General features: G+C 37.1%; 1 protein-coding gene across 4 annotated transcripts in view; it reads left to right on the forward strand.

The window, feature by feature from the left end:
• The window catches only part of NME7 (NME/NM23 family member 7), a 272,370-nt gene that overhangs the window by 211,810 nt on the left and 38,037 nt on the right, over positions 1-22,523 (forward strand). For all 4 annotated transcript variants that reach the window (XM_021089439.1, XM_021089441.1, XM_021089440.1 and 1 more), the window contains one exon: positions 3,432-3,539. In XM_021089439.1, the coding sequence (XP_020945098.1) occupies positions 3,432-3,539 (108 nt within the window). The remainder of the gene's footprint in view (positions 1-3,431; positions 3,540-22,523) is intronic.

Consider the following 22,523-nt stretch of genomic DNA (forward strand, 5'->3'; position numbering starts at 1 on the left):
TTCCTCAAAAAAAAAAAAACAAAACAAAAACAAAACAAAACAAAAAAAAAACTCTCTCTCAATCTTGCTTCTCTCTCCAGTTACTTCTCTGTTTTTCTCCCATTTGCAGTAAAATTCCTCAACTTAGTTGCCTATATTCACTTTCCCAGTTCTTCCACTTTCATTTTCTTTTGAAATCATAATAATCAGTCTTTAACTTTTCTCCCCTTCTCTGAAACTGCCCTTGTCAAGGATATCAGTGACTCCATTTAGAAAAATCTAATAGTCAGTTCTCAGACTTTACCCTACTTGACTTAACTGCAACATTTGACACTGTTGATAACTCCGTCCTTGATGCTTTTCTTCACTGTCTTCTAGAAAAGGACACTCCTGCCTTTCTTCTTACCAAGCTGGCTTTTCCTTCTCAGTCTCCTTTGCTCATCTCTCCTCATTTCCTTGACATTTTAATAATGTGATGCCCCTGTGATTCCTCTCCTCATTGCCTTTATGATCTTATCTAACCTGTCACTTTATTTATTTATATTTGTCTTTTTTTAGGACCACACTCACAGCATATGGACCTTCCCAGGCTTGGGATCAAATTGCAGCTGTAGCTGCTGGCCTACACCACATCCATAGTAATGCCGGGTCCAAGCCATGTCTTCGACCTACACGACAGCTCATGGCAACGTTGGATCCCCAACCCACTGAGTGAGGCCAGGGATCAAATCCACATCCATATGGATATTAATCGGGTTGGTTACCATTGAGCCATAATGGGAACTCCTTAACCTATAAATTTACATATCATATATATGCTATTGACCCTAAAATTGTTATTTGGAGTGTGGAACACTTCTCTGAACTCTAGACTCATAGCCATGTATTTGAGGCAACTCAAACTTAGTATATTCAAAGCCAATATCTGGGGGACTTGCATTGCCAGATGAAGACATATAAAGTTATAGTTAAGACAGTGTAAGATAGATGTAAAAATAGACAAAAAGTCCAATGGAACCAAATAGCAAGCAGACCCATACATACATGAATACCTTGATATAACAGAGCTATTGTTTGAGATTGCTGGGGAAAAAGAGAAATAAGTCAATAAATGGTGGTAGGTAGGGGAGTTAAATATCCAAATGGGAAAAATGAAAATGGATATCTACCTCACATGATAGTCAAAGTCAATTCAAGGTGGATCAAGAACTTAATGTGGAAAGCAAAACTCTAAAAGTTTCAGAAGACAGTAGAGATGAGTATCGTTATGATCTTGGAGTTGGGAGTAATTCCTTAAGAAATGAAGCATGGAGAGTTCTGTAATGGTCTAGTGTTTAGGATTTGGTGTTTTCACCACTGCAGCCCAGGTTCAAGCTGCTACATGCAGTGGCAAAAACCAACAACAACAACAAAAACCTCACAAATCATAAATGTAAAGATTACTTTTATTAAAATTTAGTGTTTCTTATTATCATAAAAACAAAACTTAGACAAGCTACACACTGGAAAAAGATATTTTGCATTATATATAACTGACAAAAAATAGAATTCAGAATGTATTGCGGAAGTTCTCATTGTGGCTCAGTGGTAATAAGCCTGACTAGTATCCATGAGGATACGGGTTTGATCCCTCGCCTTGCTCAGTGGGTTGATGATCTTGCGTTGCTGTGAGCTGTGGCGTAGGTTGCAGATGCAGCTTGGATACTGTGTAGCTGTGACTGTAGTGTCGGCCAGCAGCTGTAGCTCCAATTCGACCCCTAGCCAGGGAACTTCCATATACCACAGGTACAGCTCTAAAAGGAAGCAAAAGAAAAAAAAAATTTGTGTTAAGAATAACCATTAGGGAATTCCAGTTGTGGCTCAGTGGGTTAAGAACCCAGCATAGTATCTGTGAGGATACAAGTTTGATCCATGACCGTTCTCAGTGGGTTAAGAATCTGGACCGCAAGCTGTGGCATAGGTTGCATATGTGGTTAGATCCAGTGTTGCCGTTGCTGTGGCATAGCCTACAGCTGCAGCTCCAATTCACCCCCTCGCCTGGGAGCTTCCATATGCTGCAGGTGCAACTGTAAAAAAAATAATAATAATAAAATAAAAGAGTAACTATCAAAAAGAAAAAGAGTAACACAATAGAAAAATTGAGAAAAATTAAGAACAGGCATTTTACTAAAAGTAAGGGATATATATGAAAAGACACTCAATTTCTTTAGTAATCAAGGAAATGCATACTAACACAATGAGATACCATTTCACACTTGTTAACATGCAAATTTTAAGTCAATATCAAATGTTGGCTTTGCTGTGGAGATGGAAATCCTTGTGCACTGATGATTGAGGCTTAATTGTTCCAACCATTTAAGAAAATTGATAGTACTTAGTAAACCTGAATACATATGTTCCCTGATTCATTAAAAACTCTTGCGCATGTGCACCATGTACAAGAATGCTTGTAGCAGAGTTGTTTGTGATTGGGTGTGTGTGAGAGCTAGAGAGAGAGAGAGAGATGGGGAAGGACAGAGAGACATGAGAAGAGAGAAGAAATTAATTGAATGTCCATTAACATGCAAATGAATAAAGTATGCTCTATCATACTTACGGTAATAAAAACAAGTGAGTTACAACTGCATATATTTACATGGACAAATGTGAAAAGTTGCCTTAAAACTGAAAATAAGCAAATCTTTGAGTAAAATTGATATTAATGTTAACCTCTGGGTGGATATAGGGATAGTGTAGAATGAGGATGGGGTACACAGGGCCCTTGTAAGTTATTGTAATATTAATTCAGCTTAATAATAGGCACACAGGTATTTTTTTGTTGTTATTTTTAAATATTCATGTGTAGTAAACATCTTCTTTATGTATATTTCAAAGTTAAAATAGGAGTTTTGAAAATTTCTAGCTTAGAAAAACAGACTGTTAAGTAGGTCTAAGTAGGTCATTGATAGGCCTACTTCTTCAATTTTTTAAACCTATGCTTCCTTTTACCCACAATTTTATGAGTTATTTGTAACCATTTTTCTCCTAAATTTCACTAGCATTAAACTGATACAACTGTAACATTTTGAAAACTCTTTTGCAATCAATACCATCACACTAGTTGATTTTAGATCTAGGTGTTAGATTATCTGTTGTCTTTATAAAATACAAGTCTTTCGCAATAATGAACTGGGTTCATATTTTTTGTGATTCTCATGTGTTGATAAAAAAGGTGTTATTATTATTGCCCTTTTAAAATAAATTGCACTGGACTTTACATTGGGCCAAAAAAAAGTCTTATTTTTCATTCCTCAGTTTTCATACATTTATGCTATTTCCAGGAAAAATCAGTACCAACAATGTATACATGTATTTCATTAACCAATAATTGCAAGTGATTCTAAAGCTGATGATTTTTTAAAATTAACACTACATGGCTGACTTTAATGTATATGTTGATGTGTGTTTAATAGGAAATTGCCCGGCATTTACGCCCTGGAACCCTCCGAGCAATCTTTGGTAAAACTAAGATCCAGAATGCTGTACACTGTACTGATCTGCCAGAGGACGGCCTATTAGAGGTAAGATAAAGAAGAGTAAACATGCTATTTATATTTCAAGCTCATAAATAATCTCAGCAGTTCTAGTGTGTAAGGAACTTTTCAGTACTCTTGGATTACAGTATTCTTTAGCCATTTGATAACTTCAGATTACAACTTTAAAGGATCAAATTGTAGGATGCTGTATGTAATTGGGTAGTTTTCAAAGAATTAAGATATTTTTCTGATTGGTATATATTATAGTTTAATTTTTTTTAAAGTAAAGAACTATAACGTTGGTTAAATAATGTGAAATTTGTTTTAAAAAACAGGTAAAAATACCATTACCTTAGGTTTCTAGTCATGAGGATTTACCAATGAAATTGAGAAGTCGAATATGCAATAGGAGGGTATTAAAAGTAATAGCAGCCATTTATTGGCTCTTTTTATATACCAAATTCTATAATAAATATGACAAATTCTTTGTATAAATTATTCCATTTAATCTCCACAAAATTCTAACAGGTTGGCATTATGTCTAGTTTGTCAGGAAAATGAAATAGAGACATCCTCAAATCAAACAGCTACTATAGGACAAAGCCATATTTTGACTTCTCGTCTGTTTAATTAACATAAGAAACAATGAAAAAAATTACAAGAAAATATAAGTGAAAATGTGTATGATTTGGGATTAAGAAACTCATTTCGAGGAGTTCTTGTTGTGGCTCAGTGGAAATGAATCCAACTAGTATTCATGAAGATGAATGTTCGATCCCTGGCCTTGCTCAGTGGGTCAGGATCCAGCGTTACCGTGAGCTGTGGTGTAGGTCACAGACATGGCTTGGGTTCTGCGTTGCTGTGGCCATGGCCATGGCAAGCAGATGTAGCTCTGATTCAACCCCTACACTGGGAATTTCCGTATGCTGCAAGTGCAGCCCCAAAAAGCAAAAAAAAAAAAAAAGTCATTTCGCAGCCAAAGGAAAGAAATTTTGAAGAAAAGATTAGTATTTTTAACTTCTTACAAATTAAAAAAAAATTTGTGTGTCAGAAGGAGCTAAATGAAATTAAAAGACAAATGATAAATTTAAGTGATTAAAGCATGAATGACAGAAAAAGAATTGATATCCTTAATATTTATTTTAGTATTATGTTTTCTGTTAAATCTCTCAGTCTTTGTGTGTGTGTGTCTTTAAAGTTGTATATAGAAAAACCTTCCCCAACATTTTATTTTCATTTTCTTACAATGACATATTCAGCTTACTTGGAATTTATGACTTATGGTGTGAGGTATGGATCTAGTCAGCTGTCACAACATTGTTTATTAAATCCTTCTATTCTTTCATTGTTATTTTCCACTTATTAAATACTTATACACATCTATGCCTGTTTCTGAACTTGCAGTATTATTATATTTGTGCCAGAAAAATATTATTTTTATTGTTGTAGTTTACAGCTTTATTTGTTTTTTCTTTTTCTTGTTCATTTTTTTATTACTCAATGAATTGATAACATTTATAGTTGTATAAAGATCATCACAATCCAGTTTCACAGTATTTCCATCCCACAACTCAAGCACATCCCCCTATCCCCCATACTGTCTCCTCCAGAGACCATAAGTTTTTCAATGTCTATGAGTCAGCATCTGTTCTGCAAAGAAGTTCATTGTGTCCTTCTTTCAGAATCCACATGTCACTGATAGCATTTGATGTTGGTGTCTCATTGTCTGACTGACTTCACTTAGCATTATAATTTCTAGGTCCATCCATGTTGCTAAAAATGCCATTATTTCTTTCCTTTTAATGGCTGAGTAATATTCCATTGTGTACATGTACCACATCTTCTTGATCCACTCCTCTGTTGATGGACATTTAGGTTGTTTCCATGACCTGGCTATTGCAAAGAGTGCTGCAATGAACATCAGAGTACATGTGTCTTTGCAAGTTGTGGTTTTCTCTGGATAGATGCCCAGCAGTGGGATTGCTGGATCAAATGGGAGTTCTATGTTTAGTTTTCTGAGGAATCGCCATACTGTTTTCCACAGTGGTTGCACCAATTTACAATCCAACCAACAGTGTACTAGGGTTCCTTTTTCTCCACACCCTCTCCAGTACTTATTGTTTATAGACTTTTTGATGACGGCCATGCTGGCTGGTGTAAGGTGGCACCTCATCGTGGTTTCAATTTGCATTTCTCTAATAATGAGTGATGTTGTACATCTTTTCATGTATTTTTTTGGCCATCTGTATGTCTTTTTTGGAGAACTGTCTGTTTAGATCTTCTGCCCATTTTTTGATGGGGTTGTTTGTTTTTTTGGTATGAAGCTACGGAAGGTGTTTATAAATTTTGGAGATTAATCCCTTGTCAGTTGATTCACTTGCAAAGATTTTCTCCCATTCTGTGGGTTGTCTTTTCATTTTGTTTAGGGTTTCCTTTGCTGTGCAGAAACTTGTAAGTTTAATTAAGGCCCATTTGTTTATATTTGTTTTTACTGTCATTACTCTAAGAGGTGGATCTGAGATGCTGCTGCTGTCGTTTATGTCAGAGAGTGTTTGGCCCATGTTTTCCTCTAAGAGTTTTATAGTATCTGGTCTTATATCTAGGTCTTTAATCCATTTGGAGTTTATTTTTGTGTATGGTGTTAGGGAGTGTTCTAATTTCATTCTTTTCCATGTGGCTGTCCAGTTTTCCCAGTACCACGTATTGAACAGGCTGTCTTTTCTCCATTGTATATTCTTGTCTCCTTTGTCATAGATTAGTTGGCTGTAGGTGTGTGGGTTTAATTCTGGGCTTTCTCTCCTGTTCCACTGATCTATATGTCTGTCTTTGTGCCAGTACCATATGGTTGTTTGTTTTGTTTTTGTCTTTTTTTTTTTGCTATTTCTTTGGGCCTCTCCCACAGCATATGGAGGTTCCCAGACTAGGGGTCTAATCGGAGCTGTAGCCCCCGGCCTACACCAGAGCCACAGCAACGTAGGATCTTTAACCCACTGAGCAAGGGCAGGGACTGAACCCGCGACCTCATGGTTCCTAGTCGTATTCGTTAACCACTGCGCCACGACGGGAACTCCTGGTTTTGATGATTGTTGCTTTGTAGTATAGTCTGAAGTCCGGAAGCCTGATTCTTCCAGCTCCATTTTTCTTTTTCAGTATGTCTTTGGCTGTTCTAGGTCTTTTTTGTTTCTAAACATGTAGTTTACAGTTTTAAAATGTTTTCTTGGTTATTATCTTAAATGTATTGCTCAAAATGAACTGTACATGAGTTGACCAAGTTCTTTATCCTACCCCACAGGTGCCAGTAGATCTTGACTGACATTATACTGTATTTGTATATTAATGTGGGGGTGACTTTATCTATAATAGTTCTCCAACTGCATATATCATATGTCCTTCTTTTATGCTTCTTTTTTATATGAGTCTTAGACATAGCCTATTAAATTTATTTCTATCAATTTTTGTTTTTTGTTGATATAGAAAATGACTTTGATAGCTCCATTAAGATTTTCTGTTATAGTCCAGAATGTCAATCTGCTAAAATCTTATCCAAACTGCACCCTAGTAGAAATTTAGACATAAACAATTCTAAAATGTAAAAAAAAAAATTAATTTTTAATTATCCAAAGGGTTAAATTTAACTTTAACTTTACATTTATTTTATAAATATTCCATTTACCATCCGATAAATTAGGACCTGTAAATTAGACTTAAATTCAGACTATTGTTCAGTGAAATTGAAATATTATTAACCATGAATTTATGGCCATTAAAATATTATCTAAAGTATGCCTGTGATTTTGCTCATGCAATTTGAATTAGATTATTACTGCTGCAGTTTACAAAGCCATTTACTAAATGATTAAAATCTTTCTAATCTAACTGCATGGAAGATTTAATTGCAAATTAATGGCTGAGAGGATTAATCAAAAACCTGAAGTTGGAGCTCCAATAGCTCCCTTTCACATGGCCAATGATTCATACTTGATATGACCTGGAATAAGTCACGTTTTCTTCCCATACCTCACTTCTCTTATCAATAAAATGGAATAAAGAGGGCTGATACCATCAAGGAATGTTCTCCTAGTTAGGCATTAACAGTTTGCAAACTGTTACTTAGCTTTAAATGATAAGATATTATAAAAAATACTATGAAGTCTAAAGAGTTATCTGCTCATAGGCTTTAAAGTGAAGTTCAGAGTGACACAGAGACAAATTCTCTGTCCAGGGAAGCACTTTGTACTTAGATCTACTCATCATTAAGGGAACATCCTTTAGCTGTAGAGTGACCATAAAATGTATTGCCCAATCCAGAATTAATCAAACAGAATGTTAGGACAAAGAGTATAAACCAGAACTGTCATGGGCACAGTAGAATCATGGGTTCCCTAGTTATATGGCAAGAAGGGAACAAGCAACTTCTTTTTCTCATGTGATGTTTACTGAGCTAAGTTTGTGTCATAATGTGTGAGCTCAGAAAGTAAGGTTTCAATTTATGTTTTGTCACTATCCATTATTTACTTATTCTTATAGCAAACAGTTATAGAATATGTTTTACTTGCTAACTTTGTGACAGGATTTCAAAATCAGACATTTCCTGTCCTCATTGAGCTCACTGTTGAAATTTGAGAGCTCAAGGATCTTAGCATGAATACAGAAATCTGATTTCATTAGGTGTTGTTACTGTGACACAACCACTTTTGTGGTTATAGGGGAAATAGCAGCTTCTGTAGAGGAGGAGACATTCTAGGATATTATTTTACTGGTAACATGCACTGAGGACTTTGTTGGTAATAATTATAAAGAGTTTAAATTCATGCTTTAAAGGAAGAATTAATGGAAAAATGTTTAGCATAATTCATAATAAAAGAAATATTTTCTACTAATAGCAAAGACTCTTTAAAGTAACAATGGCCACTTCTGATAAGTTGGTAAGTCTTCAGTAAAATAGATACCTTCATATTGCTGGTGACAGCCATGTGGCAACAGGTATTGAAAGCCATGGGGTTTTTCCATTTACTTTTTCCCAGAATTCTTCTATGTGGAATATCATCAAAGAAGGAGGGGCAGCAGCAGACTACTAAATGGAACGTTATCTGCACAAATGTTCATTTAAAAAGTACTTGTAATTCATATTGGGAATAGGATGCATGTCTAGAGATATGTCTGATGTTCTTTCCTCTGATTAAGCTTCCTTGACACCCATAGTCTGCATCAGAGCTCCAACTGTGTGTTTTCATAGCACTTTGCTTTCCTCTAATACAGTAATGTAGTCAAGAGTCAACATAGCTCTGTACTCCAGGAGGAGTTACTCATTTCATTGTGTACAGATACAATTCTGTAAAAAATGATAATAGCAGTACCTGCCCTATCAAATGGCATAGTGTTTAGCACATGATAGTTGCTGAACAAGTGATAATTATATTATTATTATTACAGCACATTTCCCCATGAGACTTCGTACTCATCAGAAAGAGATTCTATCTTGCCTGGCCTGTAGAAACTCTTTAATAAGTCATTTTTGAAGGAAAAGACAGAAAAGTTTGGTTAAATAAATTAGGTTCATGTACTTAGTACAAAAGTATATAATGTTGGTGATGAAGCAGTGGTTTCTAGCCTTAATTTCCATGTTGAAATCACCTAGTCAGTTTTTTAAATACTATGTCCAGAGCCATCCTTAAAGATTCTAATTTTTTAACGTAATTTCAAGCTTAGTGTACAAAACTTTTTAAAATAAATGTTTGTGGTTAAGTGCCATTTCTCTGAATACTTTAGTGTGTATTTTTAAAATTAAGGGACATTTTCCTATATAACCACATCACAGGCATCCAATTTAGGAGACTAATAATAGTTTCCTGACTAAAACATTACTACCATCAAATCTTCAAACTCCATTCACATTTCACCAATAAATAGCAAATGGATCTTTAATAGCAAAATGATAAAGGTCAGACTCATGCTTTGCATTTAGTTTTCTTCTTAATTTCTTACAATATAAAACAGTCCCTCAGATTTTCCTTGGCTTTTGTGACCTTGACACCTTTAAAGATAATAAACAGAGATTCTAATTTAACTGATCCATTTATTCCTTTCCTCATCAGAAACTTTTCTAGATGGCGTCCACCAACAGTTCTAACAAGATACTGACATTTATTTTATCATATGGGATATATTTCTTGTGCAAAAAGTCATTCAATGGCTCTCCATTGTCCATGAAAATGTGTGATGCCTTTTTGATTTTGAATCCACATTGCATAGGCCTCCCTTCTGCTTCCCTTTCAGTGTTAGATCTCCTCCCACCCCTGTCTCTGATGGTACTTCTGAAGGTAAATTTTACTTCTCCTTGCTTTATTTATCTTTCCTAAAGCTTTATGGAAAAAATATATACATTCCTCTGCCTTTTGTCTTACTTCTGTAGTCTTTTCCCAGACCTGTCTTTCTCTGATCATCTCCAACACTTTCCATGCACTATTATTGAAATTCTCAATATTACCTAATAGAAAATTCAGGAGATGGGATTAAGATGGCAGAATAGGACTGGAGCTCAACTTCTCTCCTAAAAACAACAAAATTTACAACCAACGCAGAGCAATCTTCAACCAAATGGAGCAGAAATTTCAAAAAGATATCCTACTTCAGAAAACAAAGAGGAGGACACATCAAGAGGTAGGAGGTGTGCTTATAAGCAAGCCCATACCTCCCAGGTGGGAAGCCCCACAGACTGGAAAGTAACTGTACCACAGAGACTCACCTACAGGAGTGAGAGTTCTGAGCCCCACATCAAACCCCCACGTATGGGGATCTGGCACTAGGAGAAAGAGCCCCCGGAGCATCTGGCATTGAAAGCCAATGGGGCTCGTGTGCAGTAGCTCCATGGGACTGAGGGAAATGGAGACCGCATTCTTAAAAGGCACACACAGACTTTCACATGCACCTGGTCCCAGGGCAAAGCAAAGTTTCCATAGGAATCTGGGTCAGACCTGACTGCAGTTCTTGGTGGACCTCCTGGGAAAACAGTGGTGAATGTGACTTGTTGTGGGGAAGGACATTGGGAGCAGAGCTCTTGGGAATATTCATCAGCATGCCTTTCTCTGGAGCTGGCCATTTGGGGAAAATCTGGCCCCATCCATCAGTGCTGAGAAGCCCCAGGCCAAAGAACAGTCCAGGTGGGATCACAGCCCTGCCCATCAGTAAACAGGCTGCCTAAAGATCCCCCAGGCACACAGCCGCCTCTGATCTCACCCAGAGACAAAGGCCCACCCACCAGAGGGATAGGAATCAGCTCCACCTACCAGTGGGCAGGCATCAGTCCCTCCCATCAGGAAGCCTACTGCAAGCCCCTGTGCCAACTTCAGCCACAAAGGGGGCAGATGCTAGAAGCAAGAGAGGTTATAACTCTATTATTTGTAAAAAGGTCACCACACCAAAAACCTATAAAAATGAAAAGACAGAGAACTATAACTCAGATGAGGGAGAAAGAAAAAACCCCAGAAAAACAGCTAAGTGATCAGGAGATTCTCAGCCTCCAGGAAAAAGACTTTAGACTGTTGATGCTGAAGATGATGCAAGACATTGGAAATAAACTGGAGGCAAAGATGAATAACTTACAGGAAACACTGAGCAAAGAAATACAAGATATAAAACTTAAGCAAGAAGAGATGCAAAATACAGTAACTGAAATAAAAATTTCATTAGAAGCAGCCAACAGCAGAATACTGGAGGCAGAAGAACAAATAAGCGAGGTGGAGGACAGATTAGTGGAAATCACAGAGGCAGAAAGGAAAAGAGAAAAAAGATTGAAAACACATGAAGAGAGTCTCCGAGAACTCTGGGATAATGTTAAATGCACCAACACCTTATTATAGGGGTGCAGAAGGAGGGAGAGAGACAAAGGGACAGAAAAAATATTCAAAAAGATAATAGCCAAAAACTTCCCTGACATGGGAAAGGAATCACTCACTCAAATCCGGGAAGCACAACGAGTGCCATATAAAATAAACCCAAGGAGGAACACCCCGAGAAATGTATTAATTAAACTGACTGACATTAAAAACAGAAAAAATCTTGAAAGCAGCTAGGGAAAAGAAACGAATAACATACAAGGGAACCCCAATAAGGTTATTGGCAGATTTTTAAGCAGAAACTCTGCAGGCCAGAAGTGAGTGGTATGATATACTTAAGGTGATTCAAGGAAAAAACCTCCAACCACTATTACTTTACCCAGCAAGCCTCTCATTCAAATTTGAAGGAGAAATCAAAAGCTTCACAGATAAGCAAATGCTAAGAGAATTCAGCAACACTAAACCAGCTTTACAACAAATACTAAAGGAACTTCTCTACACAGCAAAAAAAAAAAATTCCACAACCAGAAACAAAAATTCCACAAATGACAAGGCTCACCAGTAAAGGTATATATACAATAAAGATATGAAATCATCCATGCACAATTATGCCACCAAAATGAGAAATCGTGAGAAGAGGAAGGTACAAATGCAGGACACTGGAGATGCATTTGCAAATAAGAGACCAACAACTTAAAACAATCTATTATATATATAGATTCTTATGTCAAAACTTTAGAATAACTGCAAACCAAAAATCTACAATTTATACACAAACAAATAAGAAAAATCAACTCAAATACAATGCTAAAGAGAGTCGTCAAACCACAAGAGGCGAGAACAAGAGAAGAAGGAAGAAAAAAGAGCAACAAAAACAAATCCAAATTAATTAATAAAATGGCAATAAGAGTATATATATCAATAATTACCCATTAATGGACTAAACACCCCAACCAAAAGACATAGACTGGCTGAATGGATACAAAAACAAGACCCATATATATGCTATCTTCAAGAGACCCATTTCACTTCTAGGGACACATACAAATTGAAAGTGAGAGGATGGAAGAAAATATTCCATGCAAATGGAAATCAAAAGAAAGTTGGAGTAGCAATACTCATATCAGACAAAATAAACTTTAAAATGAATATTTTAAGGGACAGGGAAGGTCACTACCTAATGATCAAAGGATCAGTCCCAGAAGAAGATATAACAATTTTAAATATCTATACCCCCAACATAGGTTCACCACAATATATAAGGCAACTGCTAACAACCTTAAAAAGAGAAATTTACAATAACATAATAATAGTAGGAGACTTTAGCACCCAACTTATACTAATAGACAGATCATCCAGACAGAAAATCAATAAGGAAACACAGGCCCTGAATGAAGCCTTAGACCAGATGGGCTTAATAGATGCTTATAGGATATTCCATCCAAAAGCAGCAGAATACACATTCTTCTCAAGTGCACATGGAACATTCTCTAAGATTGATCATATCCTGGGCTACAAATCAAACCTCAGTAACTTTAAGAAAATTGAAATTATATCAAGCATCTTTTCTGAACACAACACTATATGACTGGGAATCAACAACAAGAAAACTGCAAAAACCACAAACATGTGGAGACTAAACAACATGCTACTAAACAACCAATGGATCACTAAAGAAATCAAAGAGGAAATTAAAAAAATACCTAGAAGCAAATGACAGCAAAGATACAACACTCCAAAACCTATGGGATGCAGCAAAAGCCATTCTAAGAGGAAAGTTTATACCAATACAAGCCCATGTCAGGAAACATGAAAAAGCTCAAATAAACAAGCTAACTTTACATCTAAAGCAGCTCTAGAGAGAAGAACAGATAAGGCATAATGTAAGGAGAAGGAAAGAAATCACAAAGATCAGAGCATAAATCAAAGAAATAGAAACGAAGAAAACCATAGAAAAGATGAATGAAACGAAAAGCTTGTTCTTTGAAAAGATCAACAAAATTGATAAACTATCCCAGAGTGTCAAGAAAAAAAGAGGACTCAAATCAATAAAATTAGAAATGAAAAAGAAGAAGTAACAATGGACATCACAGAAATGCAGAGGTTCATAAGAGACTACTATATGCAACTATATGCCAATAAAATGGAAAACCTAGAAGAAATAGACAAATTCTTATAAAAGTACAATCTTCCAAGACTAAACCAAGATGAAATGGAAAGGATGAACAGACCAATCAGAAGTACTGAAATTGAAACTGTGATTATAACCTTCCAACAAACAAAAGTCCAGGACCAGATGGCTTCACAGGTGAATTCTATGAAACATTTATAGAAGAGCTAACAACTATCCTTCTGAAACTATTCCAAAAAATTGCAGAGGAAGGGACACTCCCAAACTCATTCTGTGAGGCCACCATCACCCTGATACAAAAACCAGACAAAGATACCACAAAAAAAGAAAACTACGGACCAATTTCACTGATGAACACGGATGCAGAAATCCTCAACAAAATACTGGCAAAACAAATCCAACAATACATTAAAAGGATTGTACATCATGGATTTATCCCAGGAAGGCAAGGATTCTTCAATATCTGCAAATCAATCAGTGTGATGTACCACATTAACAAACTGAAGAATAAAAACCTTATGATCCTCTCAATGGATGCAGAAAAAACCTTTGACAAAATCCAACATCCATCTCTGATAAGAAAAAAAAAAAAAGAACCCTTCAGTAAGTGGGCATAGAGGGAACCTACCTCAACATAAGAAAAGCCATATATGATAAACTCACAGCTAATATCATTCTCAGTGGTGAAAAGCTAAATGAATCCCCATCGGGATCAGGAACAAGACAAGGATGTTCACTCTCACCACTACTATTCAACATAGTTTTGGAAGTCCTAGCCACAGCAATCAGAGATATAAAAGAAATTAAAGGAATCCAAGTTGGAAAGGAAGAAGTAAAACTACTGCTATTTGCAGATGACACAATACTCTACCTAGAAAATCCTAACGACTCTACCAGAAAACTGTTAAGAGTTCATCAATGAATTTGGCAAAATCACAGGATACAAAATTAATACACAGAAATCGACAGCATTTCTATATACTAACAATGAAAGATCAGAAAGAGAAATTAGGGAAGCAATTCCGTTTACCATCGCATCTAAAACAATACAATACCTAGGAGTAAAACTACCTAAAGAGACAAAAGAACTGTACTCTGAAAACTATAAGACACTGATGAAAGAAGTCAAAGATGACACAAATATATGGAAAGACACAATGCTCGTGGGTTGGAAGAGTCAATATCAACAAAATGATGATACTCCCCAAGGCAATCTGCAGATTCAATGCAATCCCTATCAAATTACGAAGGACATTTTTCACAGAACTCAAACAAAATATTTTAAAGTTTTTTTGGAAGCACATAAGACCCGGAATAGCCAAAGACATACTGAAAAAGAAAAATGGAGCTGGAAGAATCAGGCTCCTGGACTTCAGACTACACTACAAAGCAACAATCATCAAAACCATATGGTACTGGCACAAAGACAGACATATAGATCAGTGGAACAGGAGAGAAAGCCCAGAATTAAACCCACACACCTACAGCCAACTAATCTATGACAAAGGAGACAAGAATATACAATGGAGAAAAGACAGCCTGTTCAATACGTGGTACTGGGAAAACTGGACAGCCACATGGAAAAGAATGAAATTAGAACACTCCCTAACACCATACACAAAAATAAACTCCAAATGGATTAAAGACCTAGATATAAGACCAGATACTATAAAACTCTTAGAGGAAAACATGGGCCAAACACTCTCTGACATAAACGACAGCAGCAGCATCTCAGATCCACCTCTTAGAGTAATGACAGTAAAAACAAATATAAACAAATGGGCCTTAATTAAACTTACAAGTTTCTGCACAGCAAAGGAAACCCTAAACAAAATGAAAAGACAACCCACAGAATGGGAGAAAATCTTTGCAAGTGAATCAACTGACAAGGGATTAATCTCCAAAATTTATAAACACCTTCCGTAGCTTCATACCAAAAAAACAAACAACCCCATCAAAAAATGGGCAGAAGATCTAAACAGACAGTTCTCCAAAAAAGACATACAGATGGCCAAAAAAATACATGAAAAGATGTACAACATCACTCATTATTAGAGAAATGCAAATTGAAACCACGATGAGGTGCCACCTTACACCAGCCAGCATGGCCGTCATCAAAAAGTCTATAAACAATAAGTACTGGAGAGGGTGTGGAGAAAAAGGAACCCTAGTACACTGTTGGTTGGATTGTAAATTGGTGCAACCACTGTGGAAAACAGTATGGCGATTCCTCAGAAAACTAAACATAGAACTCCCATTTGATCCAGCAATCCCACTGCTGGGCATCTATCCAGAGAAAACCACAACTTGCAAAGACACATGTACTCTGATGTTCATTGCAGCACTCTTTGCAATAGCCAGGTCATGGAAACAACCTAAATGTCCATCAACAGAGGAGTGGATCAAGAAGATGTGGTACATGTACACAATGGAATATTACTCAGCCATTAAAAGGAAAGAAATAATGGCATTTTTAGCAACATGGATGGACCTAGAAATTATAATGCTAAGTGAAGTCAGTCAGACAATGAGACACCAACATCAAATGCTATCAGTGACATGTGGATTCTGAAAGAAGGACACAATGAACTTCTTTGCAGAACAGATGCTGACTCATAGACATTGAAAAACTTATGGTCTCTGGAGGAGACAGTATGGGGGATAGGGGGATGTGCTTGAGTTGTGGGATGGAAATCCTATAAAATTGGATTGTCATGAGCTTTGTACATCTATAAATATAATAAACTCATTGAGTAATTAAAAAAATTAAAAGATACAGAAATATACTTAATGGCATTAAAAAAAGAAAATTCAACTTATGGTAGGAAGTTAAAGTATGTTTGAATTTTGCTTTCTGTACACCAAAATGATCCCCCTTAGTCATTCATTCAGATATTTACATTAAAAAAAAAAACACTAAAAACAGAGCACTGGGGACACAGCAATAAACAGGTTATGCTATCTCCTGCCCTCACATAGCTTACCTTCTAGGAGATAATAATCATAGTAATTGTTTTTCAGAATGATGAAAATAGAGATCTTCCCTCTGTTTTTCTTTTCCAAATGTCCTGTAATTTGGTTATATCACTTCTATGGTTAAGATAAAAATTTAAGAAATGTATAGAATATTTCACTGTATGTATGAATTATCTGTCAAAAGAAGTCTGAATTTGGAAACCTAATTATTTCTGCATTGATTCTTGTTCTAGTACTCTCTGGACATAATTGAGTTTTTGCCAGAAATAAACATAGGAATAGGGTGAATAAGATGATTGGACAGGCCTGAACTCCATGGCTGTGTTTAGTGTAGGCCTCTGTACACATGACGCTCATAATTTTTCTTCTATCTTGTAGGAAGAGACATGATTTTTACTGGTACATTGTCCAAGAGGGAACAACTTGTACAAAGACAAGAGCAAATAGCTTTCTCTAAGAGTTCTAAAAATAGTTTAGTAAGGCAGGGGCTTTGACCTTGAAGTGGAAAATGACAAGAGATAAGGCTGCTAAAGTCAGCAAGGGCTTTGTAAAATCATATTAAAATGTCTACACTAGACATTAAAAGGGTGCTAGAAAGCCAAATATATCTTTTACACAGGGGATTAGCACAATCCTTCCTACGTTATAGGGGTCACTCTGGCTGCAGTATGGAGGACAAATCAAAGTGAGATGGGGAGGCAGGGGCGGGGTTGCATGGATCAGTCTGGAGGGAGAGAGACCAGGGAGAAGGCTATTAAGGTAATTCAGGGGAAGATTCTGCTAGTCTGAATGCATGTTTTGACAGTAGGGATGGCCAGAAGCAGTGAGCTTCAGATGACATTTAGAGGGGCAGTAGTGACAGCCTCAGAGACAGATTGTATGTGAAGGATAACCTATGGGAATGAGACAAGATGCACTCCTATCTACCAGTGAACATGGTGGTACAGAGACGACTATCCTTGTGATACCAAAACTTCTGAAAATCAAAGTTTTCTCCTAAATTTGATGGCAAAGCCTAACTTGATCTTGTATGTGACTAAGTACCATCCACCCTCCCTCTCTGTGGGAGATCTTTCCCAGGACCCCTGAGGATACCAAAATCTGTGGATGCTCAAGTTCCTTATATAAAATGGCGAAGTATAGTCCACTCTTTGTGCTCATACATGTGGAGCCCACAGATATAATTTTTATATAACCCACCTAATGTGACTATTTACACTTCTGCAGACATATTAATGTATTAGATTATGGAGAACTTCCCAGACTCTTTGTATAATATGTCCCAGTATGGTTGTGGGAATAGTCATCACTTCTGTGTTCCAGGCATGAAGAAAGGGAAGAGTAAAGGGCAAAAGGTGAAAAATGCCAGCCCAGTCAGCACCCTTACCACCCACTTAAAGAAGCTTTTCCAAAAGCCCCACCCAGCAACTCTGCTTATGATTTATATGTTGGAATTTAGTCCCACAACCACCCCTGTCTTCAAGGGGAGCTGGCAAATGTAGTTCCATTAGTTGAGAACATTGCTACCTCTAGCAAAACAAAAAACGAATTTCTTTTAAAATGCAGAAAAGGAGAATGAGCACTGGGGAGGTGAAGAGAGTATTTGCAATAAGAGGTCAACAAGGGTAATGGAGTATTTTTGCCAGGAACCAAGTTTCCAGTAGATCTAGCCTCTGCCTTTCCCTAGTACAGTGGTTCTCAAGTGTCCTCCCCTAATCAGCATTTGCATCACCCAAAAACTTGGCGGGAATGAAATTTTCTGGCCCACCATAGACCTCCTGACTCAGAAATTCTGGGGGTCAAGCCCAGGAATCAGAACTTTACCAAACCCTCCTGGTGATGCCCCTAAATTTTGAGAACTAGATGTCCTAGTGCAGTGGTGCCCAGCTAATGGCATGCATGAAAGTCACCTCTGGAGTTTTTAAAACTGCATGAGCCTAGCACTCTGTCATGGAAGGTTCTGGGTAAAGTAGAGCTTGGATAAACTTCCTATATGTGAATTTTTTTAAATGTTGCAAGTGATTATGATATAGCTAATAATTAAATGAGCATTTGGAAGCCACTGCCCTTCAGACTTTTTGGCAAAAGTTGGTCATGACTCTGCTTTTGAGGGAAACTTAGACTCTGTGAGCAGGCCATCAAAGGGATTATTTTGCTTTGAACATTCGGTAAGAATTGGAAACAGAAATTGGAGGGGAACTGGATTCAATGGATTTAGCTATAGCCAAGGGTTATTACCCTCTCAGTCTCTGAATCCCAGGGAGTCCCAGTCTCTGATTAGGGGAGCCTTTGGCTTCTCAGGAGGGGGCCACGAATGACCTGGTTGATTACCTGGATTTCTTGGGGGAAGGCTCAAGGTTGAGGTTGCCATAAGGAGTAACTAGAGCCCTGGGGCGTGTGTGTGTATATGTGCTTACCTATGTGAGCACTGATGCGGGCTAAGGCTAACAAGGTTGGGGCCCCAGGTCTCTCACAGCTGCAGACAGTTCTCAGAGACTTCAAATCTGCCCTCACAAATGAGCCTGTGGCTCTCAGATGTGCCAGGATCTGAGTCATGTTTTGTCTTTCCACCCTGCTCATTGTGTAAGTGTCTTGGGGGACCTGGAGAGATTCTTATCTCTCTAGCTCCTGCCTGGCATACTGCAGACAATGTCTTTTGGGTAAGTGCATGGGGGAAACAAATCATGAATGGGACTTGTATACCTCCATTTCCCTTTCTCTTTTCATATAGCTGTAATGTCACAGCCTGATGAGGACAATCCCCACTTTCAAGTACCACATGCCACTGTTCTCTCTGCTTACCAGTTATCAGAAAGGTCTACTGCTACCAGCATCTTTTGTTGCTGACTGAAACCTGGAATACATATGTATGGAAAACTGATAGTTTGCATAGAATTTTCTTTCTTCTCAGACATATTTCAAGACTTTACATTAACCTTAAAAACATCCTGAAAATATAAGAAGCATTAGGCTATCAAATCGAAATTCTTGGAGTTCCTCTCGTGGCTCAGTGGAAGTGAATCTGACTAATATCCATGAGGATGCAGGTTCAATCCTTGTCCTCGCCTGGTGGGTTAAGGATCTGGTGCTGCCATGAGCTGTGGTTTAGGTCACAGATGCAGCTTGGGTGTGGTATTGCTGTGGCTGTGGCATAAGCCAGCAGCTACAGCTCTGATTCAACCCCTAGCCTGAGAACCATGTATGCCATGGGTACAGCCCTAAAAAGACAAAAAAAAAAAAAAAAAAAAAAAAAAGTTGAAATTTTTGTTAATGATGGTCCATTCTGACCAATGTAAAGTGGTACCTCATTGTACTTTTGATTTGCATTTCTCCAATAATTAGTGATGTTGAGCATTTTTTCATGTGCTTGTTGGCTATCTGTATTGTCTTCTTTGGAGAAATGTCTATTTAGGTCTTCTCGCCTTTTTTCTATTGGGTTGTTTGGTGGTTGTTGTTGTTGAGTTATTAAGCTCTTTGTTTATTTTGGAGATTAGGCCCTGTCTGTTGCATCATTTACAAAGATTTTCTACCATTCTGTGGATTGTCTCTTCGTTTAACAAGTCAGCAAATAACAAATGCTGGAGAGGATGTGGAGAAAAGGGAACCCTCCTACACTGTTGGTGGGGATGTAAATTGGTACAACCACAATGGAAGACACTATGGAGGTTCCTCAGAAAACTAAATATAGAACTACCATGTAATCCAGCACTCTTTCATCCTGGGTATGTAGCCAGACAAAACTTTCATTCAAAAAGATACATTCACCCCTGTGTTCATTGCAGTACTAGTCACAAAAGCCAAGACATGGAAACAACCTAAATGTCCACTGACAGATGATGGATTAAGAAGATGTGGTACATATATGCAATGGAATACTACTCAGCCACAAAAAGCACAAAATAATGCCATTTGAAGCAACATGGATGCAACTAGAGATTCTCACACTGAGTAAAAAGTAAGTCAGAAAGAGAAAGACAAATACTGTATTATATCGGTTGTATGTAGAATCTAAAATATGGCATGAATGATCCTATCTACAAAACAGAAATAGACCATGGACAGGGAGAGCAGACTTGTGGTTGCCAGGGGGGAGAGAGAAGGAAATAGGATGTATGGGGAGTTTGGGGTTAGTTGATGCAAACTATTACATTTGGAATGGATAAGCAATGGGATTCTACTGTACAGCACAGGGAATGATGTAATCTCTTGGGGCAGAACATGATGGGAGATGGTTTGAGAAAAAAAATGTGTGTGTGTATATATATATATATATATATATGTATGTATGTATGACTGGGTCACTATGCTGTACAGCAGAAATTGACACAACACTATAAATCAACTATACTCTGATAAAAATAATTATAATTCTTATATGGTCCAGTTAGTCCTTCATCAGAGTTGGTTATTTTCTCAGATAAAAGAATCTGTAAGGATCAATTTTACATTCCCTCCTATAGTCTGCCACACATGGAGCTCATGTTCCTTGCTAGATTATTTCAATTACTTTCACCTCAGACAGTGCTCACACTGTCTTGGTAATAAATAGATCTCTAATAATTTCACTCATTTAGCATAGGTAGGAGTGTAATTTTTTTATTCAACACAGTAGTGGATCTCTATTAATAAAAAGCTGGAATTATTTATTCTAAATAGTCATGATACCTGTTTACTTCATGGAAATATCTATAAACATTAATACTGTAATACCCATACAGTCATGATGACTGAAATGATATTGCACAAAGGGAGTTCATAGGTCCATAGGTCCATAGGTCTTTAAGTTCCTCAAGCACAACCCTAGCTCCAACTTTCTTTAGATTGGCCATCTTCTCCCTCTCAAAAGTAATAAGCCTAGTCATTTAAGGTCTATATTTAATAGGATTTATCTCATTTTATATAGGCATTTATAAAATCATTCACCATAGATCCTGGGAAATAAGTCAAAATTAATTCCTTTTGTAAATTAATTAAAAACTGTGGAAAATCCATATAAAATAGATGAAGAATAGCTAGAGTAAAAATGACCTGACAGGGCATTTTAAAACCTCTAGGCATTTTGTCTCAACACTTTCTCATCTTTCCTACCTCATTGGGAAGTTGAATGGTTCTCAAACTTTAGCAGAATCCCCTAGAGGTCTTTTTAAACTCACATATTTCTGGGCCCCACTCCAGCATTTCTGATTCAATAGATCTAATTTGCATTTCTAATGAGTTACCAGTTAACACTGAGGCCACTGGTCCAGAGAGCCACACTTTGAGAACCACCTCCCTAGGCCAGAAGTCACTGCACACTCTTACTTGGTTAAGTCAAGTTGTTTTGGTTAATTATTCTCAGACAAGGGGTTTCATAATACTAGGGACATTTCCAAAACTAAACCAAGCAATGAACAACTGTAGCAAAACCCACAATGGGGATAGATATAACAGTTAACTTTTAAAGTTGAAGATATTAAAAAAAAAATTGTTTCCCACATCACCATCATTTTGTTTTCAAAGAACATTTAATTGCCAATACCATTTAATCACAGAATAATGGCCTGTCCCTTCAATTGCCTTCAATTAAATAAATTCAGCTTTACTCAAAGGTAACTTTATTGCAATGTCTCACCAAGGGCACGTTAGTGGAAACAGCCTGTGACAGGTACAGGCAAGATGTAGTTGAATTTTCTGTAGATACTTTTAAAACAATAGTATAGGGAGTTCCCGTCGTGGCTCAGTGGTTAATGAATCCGACTAGAAACCATGAGGTTGCAGGTTTGATCCCTGGCCTTGCTCAGCGGGTTAAGGATCTGGCACTGCTGTGAGTTGTGGTGTAGGTTGAAGACGGGACTCAGATCTGGCGTTGCTGCGGCTCTGATGTAGTCTGGAGGCTATAGCTCCGATTAGACCCCTAGCATGGGAAACTCCATATGCCACAGGTGTGGTCCTAAAAGAACAAAAAGACAAAAAAAAAAAAAAAAAAATCACTAAGAACAGGAAGTGTCAAATAAATGTTATTGTTATTATATTAATTATTATTATATAATCTTTACCATTACCTTTGGCTGTTGGAAAATAAATATAACAGAGTCAACAGGAAGGTTA

The sequence above is a fragment of the Sus scrofa genome, chromosome 4 (assembly GCF_000003025.6).
Source record: "Sus scrofa isolate TJ Tabasco breed Duroc chromosome 4, Sscrofa11.1, whole genome shotgun sequence".
Classification (NCBI taxonomy): Eukaryota; Metazoa; Chordata; class Mammalia; order Artiodactyla; family Suidae; genus Sus; species Sus scrofa.